Here is a 16,691-nt window from a genome sequence, read left to right as displayed (position 1 = left end):
CATTGCCACAGAGAGCTGTGGGGCCAGATCCTTTATATATATATTGAAGGCCAAGACAGATTGATTCCCCTACTGATCAAGAATTGAGGGTTATCAGTAATGCCCCATGAGGAATGAGGAATATCCCATTATCGTATTGGATGGCGGAGAAGGCTTGAGGGGCTAAATAGTCTGTTCCTGCTCCAGTTTCTATCATCTAAGGTCTTTTTCAAATGGATGCAAGTGATCCCACAGCATTAAATTGAGAAAAAACAAGGACTTTCTTTCAATAACCTGGTCAAAAATTATCTCTCAGCTAACATGGGATGTGGGTGTCATTGGCTTGACCAGTACTTATACCACAGAGGGCAGTTTAGAATCAACCACATTGCTGTGGATCCAGAGTCACACATAGGGCTGGCCAACTTTGCTAAAGGACATTAATGAACAGGTGGAGTTTTTACAAAAATTGGCAATGGCTATCACTAGTCAAACTTCACCCTCTGTTGTGATGGGATTCAAGCTGACCTTGTCAGGATTTTAGCATAGTTTTGTGAATTACTAACTCAGTGACATTCCCATTACATCACCACCTTGCCTACCTACTGAGTTATCATCCACTCCATTTGGAGTGGCTTGCACCACGCTGAGATGCACACTCTGAATTTACCCAGTAATGAAGAGGAGCGCAGACCACTGACGGAAACGGGCAAGTCTCTCTGCACGTGCAGCTGTTGAAAAAGATATCGGTGATTTTTTTCTTTCGACTGTGGACTTTCTCAGTTGGACAGCGATCCACATCAGTGAGCAATGTAAAAAGCCAATTGTTGATCTTTACAGATGGGCTGCCCTGCATTCGTGGCATAATTACACATCACATGCCAGGAAATGAACGGAATAAAAATTGAACAAACATATTTATTTGTCTTCAGTTGAACTGCATCTGCTGCTCTTGAGAAAAACCCTGTAGCCATAATGTTGACGAATGGAAGCTTGATATTAACTGCTGCAATAGCCCATATTACCAGCCATTTTACAGACTCAGGAGGAACACGTATGTATGATAGTTGACTCTCTGTCGCTTTATTTTTATTTGAAAGAATGAGAAAGCACTTGACTGGGAACTATAGTTCACACCATCTATAAAATTGAATTAACATTCAAACTGTTTGTCACAATGAATCTGGTTTCCTTGCGGCGAGTGTGCTGAGACTTAGATTGCTGGGTGTTACACTCGAGTTGGAGCCTTTATTGTGGCCATGGTAAAAATAAAATGATTCCTCTGAATGTTAAGCTTTGTGTCCCTCAATCCCTGCATCCTGGTATTGCTAAGGAGAGAATGGCTCACGGTGAATGGTCACCGCCATTTCTCGAAGTTTCCCCCTTCGGTTCACCAACTTCTTTGAGACTTCCTCAAGTGCCAAGAATTCCAGGATTGTTTAAATATAATCTGGAGGACTAAATTGCAATGAACTCCCAACTGCTTACACTACAGGCTGAAAGTGCGCTGATTTACTTTCAATGATTATTATTTGACTAGATATCTTTTCCTCTTATTTTCAATGTCCTTTTACTTTCTCTGTTCTTGTCTTATCTAAATTCTATTACCTAACATTAGGAGAGTTTAGCCCAATGCACCGACCTCAGTAGCAGACGGATAACATTCTATAATTAACGCCTTTCAATCACTCTATGATTCAGTTGAATGTTTTATTGCAGTTGCACCATGAGTTCTGGTATCATCTTTGTTTTAAGTCTCTGGTTTGATCATTGTTTCTCAGTTAGCAAGGCAGTTATATGTACGACATCTCAATGTGAGAATAACTTGTTGAGTCACAGTATGGAAATAGATCCTTCCACTAAACTTGTCCCACCAAACATTTCTTATGAATCTACTTATCCAAATATCTTTTAAACGTTGTAACTTCTATGAGATGTACGGAAGATGCACCCTGACAGTGCTGCCATCCTTCAGGTAGTGTTTGTTCCCGACTTTGTCCATCCTAGAGTCAGCACAACTAAATCCAAAGATTAAGGAGGAAAGGGATAACATCGTGGCATTATCGCTAATCTATTGATCCAGGGACCCAGGGAGGTTTGGTGTTTAATATTTCTGTGATCTGTGCTCAATTCCTTGTGAATTTGAATTCAATCTTTTTTTAAAAAAAAGCTCTGGAATTAAGTGCTTAATGATAACCATGAAACCTTTGTTGATTGTCAGGGAAAAGTCCATCTGATTCACTAATGTCCTTCAGGGAAGGAAACTGCTGCCTTTATTTGTTCTGGCCTACATGTGTCTCCACAGCAATGTGGTTGGCTCTTAACTGCCCTCTGGGCCATGAGAAACAGGCAATAATTGCTTCCGAGACACTAGGAATGAATCATGCAGGAATTGGTTTGTTCAAGCCTTCCTGACACTATGTAGGACACCAATTACATGATGCCAAGTGAACATTTATTGAATTTGTTCAGGGCAATTTACGTATAGCATTCCAGTAGTAAAAACCAAAGCATTCACATGTCATAAAGCTAGCCATGAGTAGTCATTGGAGCCAGTTGTAGTTGGAGATTCCAAAAGATAGTTTCGGATTTAGTTTGATCCTTAGTGAAGGAATGAATTTAATGTTAGAGTTTAAAATATCATGTGCACAAATCATGGTTTTGATTATCTGTTGCCTGAGCTGAATTCTTGAACCTACCTTGCAACTTGGTTATGAAAAGATAAGCAGCATTCAGATGTACTGGTGGTGACAACACGAGTATTTTCAGAAAAATGTATTAAAAATCTATAAGATTAAAAACAAGGGGTAAATCTTTTAAAATGAAAGGCAAGAAGTTTAGAGGTGATTTAAGGAAAAACCATTTCTCCCAGAGGGTGGTGGGAGAATGGAATGGACTCCCTGCGAGGGTAGAGAGTCAAGATTAGAGTGGTGCTGGACAAGCACAGCAGGTCAGGCAGCATCCGAGGAGCAGGAAGATTGACGTTTCAGGCAGCAGCCCTTCCACAGGAAGGGCTGATGAAGGGCTCCTGCCTGAAATGCCAATTTTCCTGCTCCTCAGATGCTGCCTGACCTGCTGTTCTTTTCCAGCACCACTCTAATCTTGAATCTGATTTCCAGCATCTGCAGTCCTCACTTTCGCCTCCTTGACAGAGTAGCTGAGATGGGAAACCCCGTAACTTGTAAAAAGCACTTGAAGTGTCATAACATTCAAGGCTATGAGCCTCGTATGGGAAAGTGAGACTGGTGTATGTAGCAATATATTTTTGATAGTACAGACTTGATAGGCAGAAGGGCCTCATCTGTACTGTATGATTCTATGAATTGATGTTCTAGAAGATTGCATAGATTTGATTGAGTTTAATTTTAGATTTGTTTTTCTTACAATGTGTTAATTTCGTGTGTATTGAGGTGGTGAGTATTAATTGAGACCTCAACTGCACTGATGGGCTGAAACTGGATTGCTAGCTTGGAGTTGGATGATGATGATGATGCATGTGTCTGTGCTGAAAAGCTTCTAAATATATAAAAGCGAGACTACTGTTTGATCTTTCTAAACCTGATTATTTGAATTCTGATTATTTAATTAGTCTTGTGGCAAATGTTGAAACAGAGAAAGATAGAAAGGGAAATTTGATGATGATTGTGTAAACTAAATTTTCTGATCGTCTTGAGAAGTACAGCACACAGCGTGATTCGTGATCTTCTGTTGTTGCTCACTCTGTGATGTGTGTAATGTGTTTACGGAACATTCTGAAAGTATAGTGCATCAGAGCCACAACGAGAATGCAACAATTGAATGCAAATTTTGTAAACTGCTTTGATTTATTTATTCAATGGACAATTTTTTAAAAACATGAGCATTGCTGTTTCATGATAGGTTAGTACCACAGGGTCTGATGAGTGAAAAAGGAACCAGAAAAATAATACAATTTGGTTAATGTATTAAAGTATCTCAGGGTCTTTCAAGCAACAAATATGTAATGCAGTTTGACATTGAGTGTTATGGCAGGTGACCAACAACTTGGTCAAAAGCTTGTGGAGCATTTTAATGGATTAATTAAATTTGAAGAGATGGCAGTGTTTAGGGAGAGAGTTTTAGAGCTGAGGGCTGAGACCAATGCTTCCCAAACATTTTCCCGCCGCAATCTCATTCCGCGGTTGGATAATTGTCGCAAGGCCTCGGAGAGAACTGTGGGAGTGAGGGCCCATTAGGGCAAGAGCATTGGCCTTATCTATTGATGGCCATTACTGCCTCGCATCTCACAACCCCAAAAATGTTGGCTCGTGACCCCAACTTCAGGAAGCCAAAATCAAAGTTTGAAAATAATATCAATTTCAACATTCGCATCCCCATTTTCCAATTTTGCCTTTCTGTAAACTCTGCCAACCTTTGAAGTTTCTGTGTTCCTCTATTTCTAGCATTTTCAGCAACATGGTTCTATCCCCAGGAGCCTTTCAATCACATTCAAGCTCAGTAATTTCCTGGCCAAACCTTTCTGCATCTCTCCTACTCCTTTAGGTTCTCTTAAAACCTAACTACTTGACCAGGCTTTTCACCACCTGTACTGATAGCCCCTGATCAAAATCAGAAAATGCGAGAATTAAAACACTGGATGCTGGAAATCTGAATTGACAACAGTAAACACTGGAGAAACTCAGCAGGTCTGGAAGGTCAGGAGAGAAACAGAGTAAACGTTTCAAGTCGGATACGACTCCTCTTCAGTTCTCGAGTTCTGAAGAAGAGTCGTGCAGTTATACAGGCCGGAGTATCATGGTGTCTGTGCTAACGTAGCAGCCTCAAAAAGCTGATACTTTCTTCACAGACCTTGCCAGACTTGCTGAGGAGTTTTTCCAGAACTTTCTGTTTTTAATGCTGGAAATACTCAGGAGGTCAGACAGTCTCTGTGGAGAGAGAAACAGAGTAGTAGGGGATTTGTGGAGGAGATTCAGAGTCTTCAAGGATGAGGTGATGTGCAATTTCAACAGCAGGTTCCGATGCAGGGATAAAGTCTGTTTTTTTAAATTTGTTTGTAGGATATGAGCATCGCTAGCTAGTGCCAGCTTTCACTGCCAATCCTTAATTGCCCAGAGGGCAGTTAAGAGTCAAACACTTTGCTGGAGTCACATGTGACCAGACCAGGTTGAGGTTGGCAGATCTCCTTCCCTAAGGGATATTAGTGAACCAAATGGGTTCTTCTGAACAGTCAACATGGTCATCATTAGGTTTGTGTTTCGTGCTTTTTATTGAATTCACATTCCACCACCTCACATGGAAGGATTCAAACCCAGGTCCCTTGAACATTTCCTGTGTCTCTGGGTTAATAGTCTGGCAATAATACCACCAGGCCGTCGCCTCGCTTACTGTAAAATAAATGTTAATGTCACTTCTGATATGGAAATGTGGAATGTGTTTCCTTTTGGTCGGACACTGTCAGGATGTTGTCAACGTGGTCGGACATTTAAAACCATTCCAATCTTCCAAGGTGTGTATTTTATTACCTTTCTTCAGTCAAGTACAAATTAATGAGGAGAATAAGATTGGCAGTGATTTGATGCAATCATTTGTGGAACTTAAAACCATGATTTGAACTCAGGTCCCCAGAACATTACCTGGGTCTCTGGATTAACAGCCCAGCCAGTAGGCCATTGCTTGCAAAGTGTTGAGTATTACACCAGCATATGGGTTCAGGCTTTTTACATACTCACATGCCATCAATATTTATTCCCATATAATAGTTTCCAATAAATTCTGAACTTCAGGGTAAAATCGCAGGCACGAGGAGTCTCTTAACATTGGGAGGCTGTTGTACTGCTGCTACCACATGGTTTCTGACAGACCAGGAAACTCTTCTATTCCTGATAAGGGCCCATCAGAAGGAATTATAGAAACTGGTAACCAAACTATTTGACCATGCTGTGAACACAGCTTTCAGTCCTGAAGTGAGACTTGAAGCCAGAGGCTCCTGGTCTGGAGGTGAGAACACAACCCACAGTGTGATGAGACTTTAACTCACTGAGTTTTGTAGAAAAGCTGTCAATGAAGCAGTTCCTTTTCATTTTATTCATTTATGAGATGAGGGCGTCACTGGCTGGGTCAGCAGTTATAATCCATCCCTAAGTTAGGAGTCAACTGCATTGCTGTGGGCCTGGAGTCATGTGTAGGCCAGACCAGGTAAGGATGGCAGACTCCTTCCCGAAAGGGTATTAGTGAACCAGATGGGGTTTTTCCTGACAATCAGTAATGGATTCATGGTCATCATTAGATTCTGCATTCCAGATATTTATTGAATTCCAATTCCACCACTTGCCATGGCAGGATTTGAATGTGTGTCCCCAGAACATTATCTAGACTCTGGATTAACAGTGCAGTGATAATACCACTCCAAGCTTCCTTTTGTTTGCTATGTTGGGATCTTTATCTCTTCATCTTCACTTATGTTGCAATATCTTCAGACTTGAGAATGAAATGTTCTGATGCAAATTAGAATAAAATTCATGCTGGATCTAGGTCCCTCTAGGCACCAAAGTAGTGTTTTGTATTGTTTTATTCATCATTTAATGCCCTTTCAAATGATGCTGTTATCTTCAGCAGTTGGTTTCAATTAACTTGACTGGTTGTGCTGCTGTTCCACAGTAAGTAGGCTCCAGGCTATGTGCCATTTTTCTGCTAAACTCTCCAATCATGTTAATTGTTTCTGACCCATTTGAATTTAAGGGATTTAAAGGTAGCTAAGAGATGAAGAGGAATTATTTTCCAGGGCCTGGTTATGGGCACAGAGCTTACAATGGTCATAACCCTGCGACCATTCCAATTCATCCCAGCAGCAAACCACATGCATGTGTAGTGCTTAAGAGAGCATGCCCACTGAGTCTTACCTTGGGATCTTTGATACTGACTGACTGAGCTGACTTCAGTCAAGACAGAACTGAGCTAGTATCACTTCCTGTAATGGTAATATTTGATGCTTTTTCACATGGTGACTTTGATTAGGTTCCCTACAGTGTGGTAACAGCCCCTTTGGCCCAACAAATCCACACCGACCCTCCGAAGAGTAACGTACTCAGACTCATGCGCCTAACACGATAAGCAATTTAGCATGGCCAATTCACCTGACCTGCACATCTTTTTGGAATGTGGGAGGACACTGGAGCACACCCACACAGACACAGGGAGAATATGCAAACTCCACACAGACAGTTGCCCGAACCCAGAATCGAACCCGGGTCCCTGCGCTGTGAGGCAGCAGCGCTAACTGCTGAGCCGCTGTGCCACCCTTTAGGAATGGGTGGATATTTAATAAGATAAGTGGGTGGGGACGCCACCATCTTCCTACTTCCTTCCCATGTACAGTATTACAGCCTGAGCAAAGGTTAACGTTTTGAAATGGTCTGGTGAGTAGGAACATGGTGGCTCAGTGGTTAGTACAGATGCCTCACAGCACCAGGGACCCAGGTTCGATTCCACCCTTGGGTTACAGTCTGTGTAGAGTTTGCATGTCTCTCAGGAAGGTTTCCTTCAGGTGCTCTGGTTTCTTCCCACAGTCCAAAGATATGCCAGCTAGGTGGATTAGTCATGGGAAATTCAGGATTACAGGGATAGAGTCTTGGTGGGATGCTCATTGGAAGGACTTGATGGGCTGAACAGCCTGCTTCCACACTGTAGGGATTCCAAGAGTTGCTACCATTGACCAAACACTGAACTGGACTCGCTATATACAGTGGCCGCAAGAGCAGGTCAGAGACTAGGAATACTACAACAAATAGCTCACCACCTGACTCCCCAAATCCTATCTGTCATCTACAATGCACAAGTCAAGATTGTAATTAAATATCCCCCATGTGCCTGGATAGTTCCAGCCCCACCAATGCTCAAAACATTTAACACCATCCAAGAAAAACATCCTGCTTGAGTGACACCACAACCACTCCTCTCCACTACTGAAGCTCCATAGCAGCAGTGTACCACAGAAATTCATGAAGACACTTTAGACTAAACCTTCCAAACCTACCACCAGTGGCACTTAGAAGGACAAGGGCAGCGGATACATGGGGATGCCACCATAACTGGAAGTTCCCCTCCAAGCCACTCACTGTTCTGACTTGGAAATATATTGCTGTTCCTTCAGTGTCACTGGATCAAAATCCTGGAATTCCGTCCCTAGGGGCATTGTGGGTTGACCTGCAGCACATGGACTGCAATGGTTCAAGAAGGCAGCTCACCACCACCTTCTCAATGGCAACTAGGGAGAGGAAATATCAGCCCACATCCCATGAGTGAATAATAAAAAAAAATAGTGGGTGAGACGGGACTCTTAAATGGGCGGCATTAAACTCCCTCCATGTCACAGTAAGAGGATTAAACAAAAATCTTCTTAATGTTCACTATTTGGCAATTCGCATTGAAGAGGAGCAGGGAGAAAATAATAGGAGGGATATCCTTGTAAATAATGTCTGAGTCAAACAAAGGAAATGTGAATGAGCGAAAGTAGAACTACATCCCCAGCTGTATATAAAATCACAGGAGGAAGATGCTGCAGCCATTAAACAGGTCAGAGATTTGTGTGGAAAATGATCCAGTTCAATGTTAAATGTGTCAGGTACAACCTGCTGAGTGCTTCCAGTCTTTATTTTGTAGTTTTTAATTGTTTTGTTTTCTTCAGTATATAAGCAGCTAGAAATCTGTCATATTTGTGTTACTAAGTGCTGTTGGCTTTAAAAATCAAAACACACCCTTCAAAGTTGATTTACCATCTAGACATGTTGGATCAAAAGTATTATATTCAGTGTAGGCAAGTAACCAGTGAATGAATACCTAAGATAAAATATTGTGTAATTTTGAGACTTGTTCATGTCAATAAATTTTATTAAGGGAACTAAAAATGTAGTGCTGTATACCTTACTTCAAGTTCATTGTCCTTTATGATGGAGTCATGTTCAAGTGCTGTTTTAACTGCCTTGTGAAAAAGGAGTAATACATGGCATGAACCAAACTTGTTCAAAATCTATTAATGTTAATGGCTACCTTTGGTGCAAGATAGAGAATTCATATAGTTTCAGTAATAAGAGTAGAATTTAAGTCCATTGAGACTGATCCATCGTTAAATCATGATCGATATATTTCTTTGCCCCATCCTCCTGACTTCTCCCTGTAACCCTTAGTCCCTTACTAATTAAGAACCTATCTATCACTGCCTTAAAAGCATTTAATGATTTGCATGTCCATGCCCATTGAACCGCTGCAGCCGTAGAATGTGGTTTGTTTAAAAAAGCTTTAAAAAGAATACATTTCTTCTTTCTGAAAAAAAATTCCTCTCATTGCAGACCAACAAAAGACTCAATTATCCAGATCCTTTTAAAGTGTCAGTAGCAGCGACTGCACACACTTGAAACCTTGTGGAAATAAATGTCACACCATTGAGAGAAGACATTAGAGAGCCAGAGCTGTCTATCAAATAGTGTTTCCTTGAGGGCTCAGCTGTTTCAACAGTCTAATGGATGACTTGGCCCTCTGCCAAGTCTCAGAATCACAACCAGCTGCCATGATATTGGTTCAATCCAGTATGTATTATGGTTGAATGGGCATGCAGGTGCAATAGCTTGGCATAATGGATAAGAGGGACCCTGGAGAGCATAGGGACCCTGGGGGCATAGTTTAGCATTGATTGTATGAATGACTATGGGAGTCAGTGGAGGGTTTGAAGGGCAATGGGAATTGAGAGATGGCAGAAGGTACAGAAGTTTGAACACATGCACCAACAGATTCAAGAACAGTTTCTTCCCTGCCCTTATTAGATTGCTAAATGGATGTCTCTAACTTTCAATAATGTTGATCTTGCTAATGTTGATCTAGCTTTGCACACCTCTGTGCAGCTTTAACCTTGTATGCCTCACTCCGCCTAAGCAGCCTATGATTTATGGGTCCTTCTTTGCTATGACATGCCTGTACTGCTCACAAAACAAAGCTTTTCACTGTATTTAGGTACATGTGACTACAATAAATCAAATCAAATCTTGCTTCCCCTTCAGAATTGCATTTATTTTAATAAACTTGTTCTGATGTGTTGTGCCACACGTGTAGGGCAGATGGAATTCAAACCGCATGCTTCCTGGCTCAGAGGTAGGGACGTGATGGTTTCATTGCCACCCCCCTGCCCCTGCCCCCACTTCCACCCACGCTCCCCCTTAGAATTGTATGTCTTATTTTGTTTCGTTTCTCTGCCTCCTTCCTATCGAAATGAATCACTCCAACTTCAAATTGGATTGCTGTGTGTTTTTAGATCTTTTCTTCTAGGAGATTATTTGGCAGGGATGAGAAGGAGAGGTAGCATCTGGTCATAATGCTCGAGCCATCATGCACCAACTGGTAATTTCCTACCCATCAATTTCACAGACTGTGTATCAATTGCAAGTCCCGGCTCATATTCCACACTGGAAATGCTGTGCTAACATGTACATTAAAAATATTCACCAACGCGGTGCTGACACATGGATTCAAGGATACACAGCAGTACTCTGTTTCCTGACGTATTTCACAACTGAGGAAAGGTGGGCGTTTTCTCTGTAAAGTTGCAGATCTTCAGGATTGGTTTTCCTGAGACATTGGGAAACCTGACCTGGGCACTTCCGGTATGTGAACCAAACCCATTGTCTGGAATTCTGACCTTTCACCCAGCATTTGGGGTGCACGGTTGAGAGCTGCAGTGGAGGACTTGAGGAGTATTGATACAGAAACCCAGCTTAGTTCCCCAACAGAACTGCCCAGCTTCCAGCATCATTTGTAGTTCCCCTAAACATCACTGCTGAGACCTCTCACCATCCCAGCCCTTAGCGCGCACAATCTTTCTCAGATTACCCATTTTCCCACATGCTATTTCTACCCCCACCCATCCCCATTTTCATTATCATTATTATAAAATGATTGATGAATTTTCTTACAATCAAACAAAAATCTGAAGACAAACCCACCTGATGGGCGATGCTGTAGATGCTGGAGGGGGAAAGGGTGATGAGGGGGAGCTGGTGTATTGTGGGGGTGGATGGAGAATGGGCGAGGAGGGGGAGCTGGTGTATTGTGGGGGTGGATGCTGGATGGGTGAGGAAGAGGAGCTGTTGTATTGTGGGAGTGGATGGGGGATTGGTGAGGAGGGGGTGCTGGTGTATTGTGGGTTTAGATAGTTAAGTTTAAGAAGTTATTTTCTGCTGGTTTCATTTAAGAGCGAGATTAAATGAGAGGTAGTAAGCTGGCGACTGAAGACACTTGAGTAAACAGCTTGGGAGGCCTTGTTTTATTTTTATTGGATGAATGTGGCCATCTCTCACACATCAGGGTGTCTGGATTTTGATTTTTCAGCAGTGCCAGAAACCATTGGGGTCCATACAGAGTTGGAATGTTCAGTAAAAGTGTCCTGGCTGCTACTCCCACTGAATTTTCTCTTGATGATTTTTTCCTCCTGGATTGGAGAACTGTATATGAGAGTCTGTGTCTGAATTTGCCTTTCTGTCAAGGGGTGTGTTTATGGCATGTTACTATATTGGAACAGTTAATTAGTCCTGATGAAGGGCTTTTGCCCGAAACGTCGATTTTCCTGCTACTCGGATGCTGCCTGACCGCATGTGCTTTTCCAGAACCACTCTAATCTAAACTCTGATTTCCAGCATATACAGTCCTCACTTTTGCCTAATTAGTAATGGTTACTGTATCTATTATTCTGTTAAGCATGCCAATAGAGTTGAATTCCTTTTTCTTTTGTTGTGTTGTTAATTACAATGTTGAATATATTGTATTTTCATAGAATCTCTACACTGTGGAAACAGGCCCTTCGGCCCAACAAGTCCACACCAACCCTCTGAAGAGTAGGCCACCCAGATTCATTCCCCTACCCGATATTTATCCCTGACTTATGCACCTAGCCTACACCTCCTTGAACACTATGGGTAATTTAGCATGGCCAGTTCACCTGACCTGCACATCTTTGGATTGTGGGAGGAAACTGGAGCACCCAGAGGAAACCTACGCAGACACGGGGAGAATGTGCAAACTGCACACAGACAGTGGCCCAAGACTGGAGTCAAACCTAGGACCCTGGCACTGAGAGGTAGCACTGATAACCACTGAGCCACCGTGACACCCTAGCATGGCCAATTCACCTTACCTGCATATCTTTGGATTGTGGGAAGAAACTTGAGCATCTGGAGGGAACCCACGCAGACAAGGGAAGAATGAACTAACTCCATTCGGACAGTTGCCTGAGGCAGGAATCGAACCTGGGTCCCTGGTGCTATGAGGCAGCAGTGCTAACCACTGAGACACTGCGCCATTTTGTTTAAGGTTGAGCACTTCGACCAGTCACATTGCATCTAGAACATTTGTCTGTAAAATAAAGAAGTTAGGGTCTCGGCTAAATAATTTGAGGGGGTCTGGTCTAGCCCATAACAATTGATCCCAGAAAGGAAACAAATGTACTCAAGTTTAAAGAAAGGTATAATACTTTAAGGCTTATCAGGTTTATAAACAAACAGGAAACCAGATTTGAAACATACTTGGTTAGTGCATGTTGAATAACGGGTATCATATTTGGATTAGTGGGCCACCTGATTGAACTTTTGAAACCCAGCCAAACATTCATAACGGCTTAACATTCATAATGGCTAATTCTGTCAGCACAAACTTCTCCAGCTACATTGCCTGCAGCTAACAGAGTGTAAAGATGGCCCATTCCTATTTCAACATCTGTCAACCATTGGAGAGGAGTCAAAAAGTGTGGCGCTGGAAAAACACAGCTGGTCAGGCAGCATCCGAGGAGCAGAAGTGTTGATGTTTCAAGTATAAGCCCTCCATGAAGAATATGAGGAGGCCAAGGGAGCTGAGAGGTAAATGGGAAGAAGGTGGGACTGAGGAGAAGGTAGCTGTGAATGTGATAAGTAGATGAAGGTGGGGGGGTGATGGTGATAGGTTGGAGGGGGGGGTCGACTAGATAGGCAGGAAGGAAGATGGACAGTTCAAGAGGGTGGTGCTGAGTTGGAGGGTTGGATCTGGGATAAGGTGGTGAGAGGGGATATGAGGAAACTGGTGAAATCGACATTGATTCTGTGTAGTTGAAGGGTCCCAAGGTGGAAGATTAGGTGTTCAGTCCTCACTTTCTCCTAACCATTGGAGAGGATTGGGTGCAGCTTTATATTTTTCAGATTCCTTGAGAGAGGTTTTTAAGAACCAAAAGCTGCCAGTCAACTTAAATGACAATGCAAAATATGACAGCAAAAGGTTGACAGGGCATTTTGTTTGCATTTTAAATACATTATACGACTTTCTTCAATGGAAAATTTATTGAAATGTATTCGAACACTTACCTGTTGCTAGTCAATGCAAGAGAGCCTACAGGAGTAGGTCAGATGCATGTGATGAATCATTCATTAAAAACATACCTACATTACAATATAACATTTAATTGTGACATTCAAAGCTGTCAAATCATTTTCACTGAACTTTCACAATACTCCTGACACTTTACCTTTCCCCCATTCATCACAGAATCTCCAAACAGGTACTTATAGAGTCAAGTCATAAAGCGCGGAAACAGACCCCAACCAGTCCAAGCTGAACATAATCCCAAACTAAACTAGCCCCACCTGCCTGCATTTGGCCCATATCCCTCCAAACCTTTCCTATTCATGCACTTAACCAAATGTATTTAAAAGGTGTAATCGTACTTGCACCCACCACTTCCTCTGGCAATTCATTCCACACATGAACCTCATGTAAAAAATTTGTCCCTCATGTCATTTTTAAACCTTTCTCCTCTCACCTTAAAAATTTGGCTGGAGTCTTGGATATCCCTTATCCTCGGGAAAAGACAACTACCATTAACTATGTCTATATCCCTCATTATTTTATAAACTTTTTATCAGATCACATTTCAATTTCCTATGTTCCAGTGAAAAAGGCCCCAACCTTTCTTTATAACTCAAACCTTCCATGCCCGGCAACATCCTGATAAATCTCCTCTGAACCCTATCAAACTTAATAGTACCCTTCCTATAACTGGGTGAACAGAACTGGAGACAGTGTACCAGAAGAGGCCTCACCAATGTCCTGCACAGCGTCAACTTGACTTCCAAACTCCTGTACTCAAAGGACTGAGCAATGAAGGCAAGCATGTAAAATGTCTTTTCAACTTCTCTATTAAAAAGAGATTCCAAAAACCCACACCAGCAGAAGAACATTGTGCACGAGAGGAAATACACTTTTTTTTCCTGAGGTTTTACAATAGAGACTCTGACCTTGGAAATGCTCCTTGTGCAGTTTTCCATCCAAGGCCTTCCTGACCCACAAGCTATCACATGAAAATCTTGTTTGATGTTGAAAATGCATTGGGACATTATCTTTCCGACAAAAAGGCCAACATTGGGTGGCCTGACCCACACCTCTATTGGCAGACAAAATGACCCTTCCCGATTACTTTTTCTCATATAGTAAAATAATTTGTTTATTAAGTCATGTGCTACATAAGTAGTGTAGAATCTGCCCATTGGGACGGAGTATGGTGAATTTGTGCAGTTCAGGGACTAACCTATCTTCTTCATGTGATCAATTAAGAACTAAATTTAATGTTGACTTTTACCCTCTTCTCATTTCTCAATTAAATTCCACTATTTATGACTTCAATCCAGATTATATATTATTTGATTGAACTATCCTTAAAAAAATCCAATTGGGAATGCAGGCCCATGTATCTTTGTTATTCCCATATCTCATTAGTTAAATCATATTCATGGGTTTATTTATTAACCAATCATCTGAAAACCAATTAAATATGATAAACAATCACATGGCTGGAATAAGAGATATTTAAAAGCAGAAAGTTCTTTTCACCAAATTTTACAAGATTATGGAGTGTTGCAAGTTAAGAGTAATTGTCGCTGGCATTAATTTTCAAGACTTTTTGGGAGTGGAACTTAGAGCTGTATACTGCACTAGTTAACAGGAAGTTTAGAGTTTCATTTTCCAGTTAGCACAAAAGCAGTCAATTCCTTCCAGATATTTTACTCCATCCGTTGTATTCTCCCATAATGGTGTTATCATTTTTAGATTGTCCCATTGATATGACCTTCTCTGCCCTCCATGCTGTCCCTTCCCTCCAAGTATAATCCAGCGTGAAACATAATGTGAGCTTCTGCTGTCTTATAGTTTGATGACCTGATCAGAGACCATAACCATATCTGATCATTGATCCCACAGTGGAAGACAAGTCCACAGTCTAGAATAAACATGCAGGGTCATTGGAGGGAGCAAACATTATATCTAAATGACCTTTCCTTGCTGTGTTCCCAGAGACACTGCATTGTCTCTGCAGTCTTCAATTACGAGGCATTAGAGAGCAGCACAATGGAACCCATTGGATGTGTTATGTACATTAATTTGAATGCCAATTAAGTGAAGAAATATGGGACAGCCTTTACCCTTGCCCTTTTCCTAATCATTTAGTGGTGTGTATGTGCTGTCTCGTGGTTTTATGCAAAATAACACAATATAGAAACATAGAAAATAGGAGCGGGAGTAGCATTCAGCCTTTTCAGTGTGTACCACCATTTCATATGATCAAGGTTGATCATCCAACTCAGTAACCTATTACCACTTTCTTACTTTAGCCCTAAGAACTATATCTGGCTCCTTCTTGAAAACATTCAGTATTTCACCAACAACTACTTTCTCTGACAGAGAATTCCACAGGCTCACCACTCTGTGTGAAGATATTTCTCCTCACCTTAGCCCTATCTTCAGACTGTGATCCTATGACCCTATAAATTGATTTTGTTTGTACCTTAATGATCTGTGATGTCACTTAAGTGTTGAAGTAAGTGTTTAATGCTTTTAACTGGATTTGAAGGACCTCGGAACCTGGTGTTGCACGATGGCACAGTGGTTAGCACTGCTGCTTCACAGCACCAGGGTCCCAGGTTCGATTCCAGCCTCAGATGACTGCTTGTGTGGAGTTTGCACATTCTCCCCGTGTCTGCGTGGGTTTCCTCTGGGTGCTCTGGTTTCCTTCCACAATCCAAAGATGTGCAGGCCAATTGAGTTGGCCATGTTAAATTGCCCATCATGTTAGGTGCATTACTCAGAGGGACATGGGTCTGGGTGGGCTACTCTTCGGAGGATTGGTGTGGACTGGTTGTGCTGAAGGGCCTGTTAAACACTACAGGAAATCTAATAAAGCAACACTTTTGCAAAACCTACAGTTCCTGACTGAATAATCATGTTTGCTTGATACATGTTCAGCAAATTCTTCAGAGGCTGGCTGTTTCAAAAAAATTAATTTCACAAATGCTGATGAAAAGCCATGGTAAGACAACACTGGAAACAGTCGATGAGAAGGTTCGGTCAGTTAAGAACAGGCTTGGTGTTCCAAGATAGTGAGAATGATTGGAGATCACATCCACTCCAATCTAAAGTAAAATAGTTTGAACATTGCTGCTGTTTGTGTTATCATCAGGATGCTTAGTCCATCATACCAGTGAAGCACCCATTGACTGCTGCCATCTGGTGTTGACAATACAGCTGAATGGCTTATTTCTCTTCATATTTCCTCTTCACTTGACATCACTGGGCATTCTGTCTCGTCTGCCATTTTGGATGACGACCGGAGTTCGTTGAAATAATTTACTTTTAAAATAATTGCATTTTATGCAAAAAATTCCCTTTCCCTCACGTTA

The 16,691-nt window shown here is 41.8% G+C and overlaps 1 protein-coding gene across 28 annotated transcripts in view; it reads left to right on the top strand.

Annotated features, from left to right (window-relative positions):
• LOC122553369 (neurexin-3) overlaps positions 1 to 16,691 on the top strand; it is a 2,038,938-nt gene that overhangs the window by 434,170 nt on the left and 1,588,077 nt on the right. Inside the window, exon 1 of one of the 28 annotated variants that reach the window (XM_087989623.1) lies at positions 913 to 1,033. The exons of the other annotated variants lie outside the window; for them this stretch is intronic. Within the exon in view, the coding sequence (XP_087845749.1) occupies positions 955 to 1,033 (79 nt within the window). The 5' untranslated portion in view covers positions 913 to 954. Of the gene's footprint in view, positions 1 to 912; positions 1,034 to 16,691 lie in introns of those variants that run through there. 28 annotated transcript variants of the gene reach the window in all.

The sequence above is a fragment of the Chiloscyllium plagiosum genome, unplaced genomic scaffold (genome assembly GCF_037043375.1).
Source record: "Chiloscyllium plagiosum isolate Xiang-an unplaced genomic scaffold, Cpla_swu_hap1 HiC_scaffold_8, whole genome shotgun sequence".
NCBI classification, from domain to species: domain Eukaryota; kingdom Metazoa; phylum Chordata; class Chondrichthyes; order Orectolobiformes; family Hemiscylliidae; genus Chiloscyllium; species Chiloscyllium plagiosum.
Note: the sequence above shows the minus strand (reverse complement) of the source record. Positions and strands in the feature narration are given on the sequence as shown.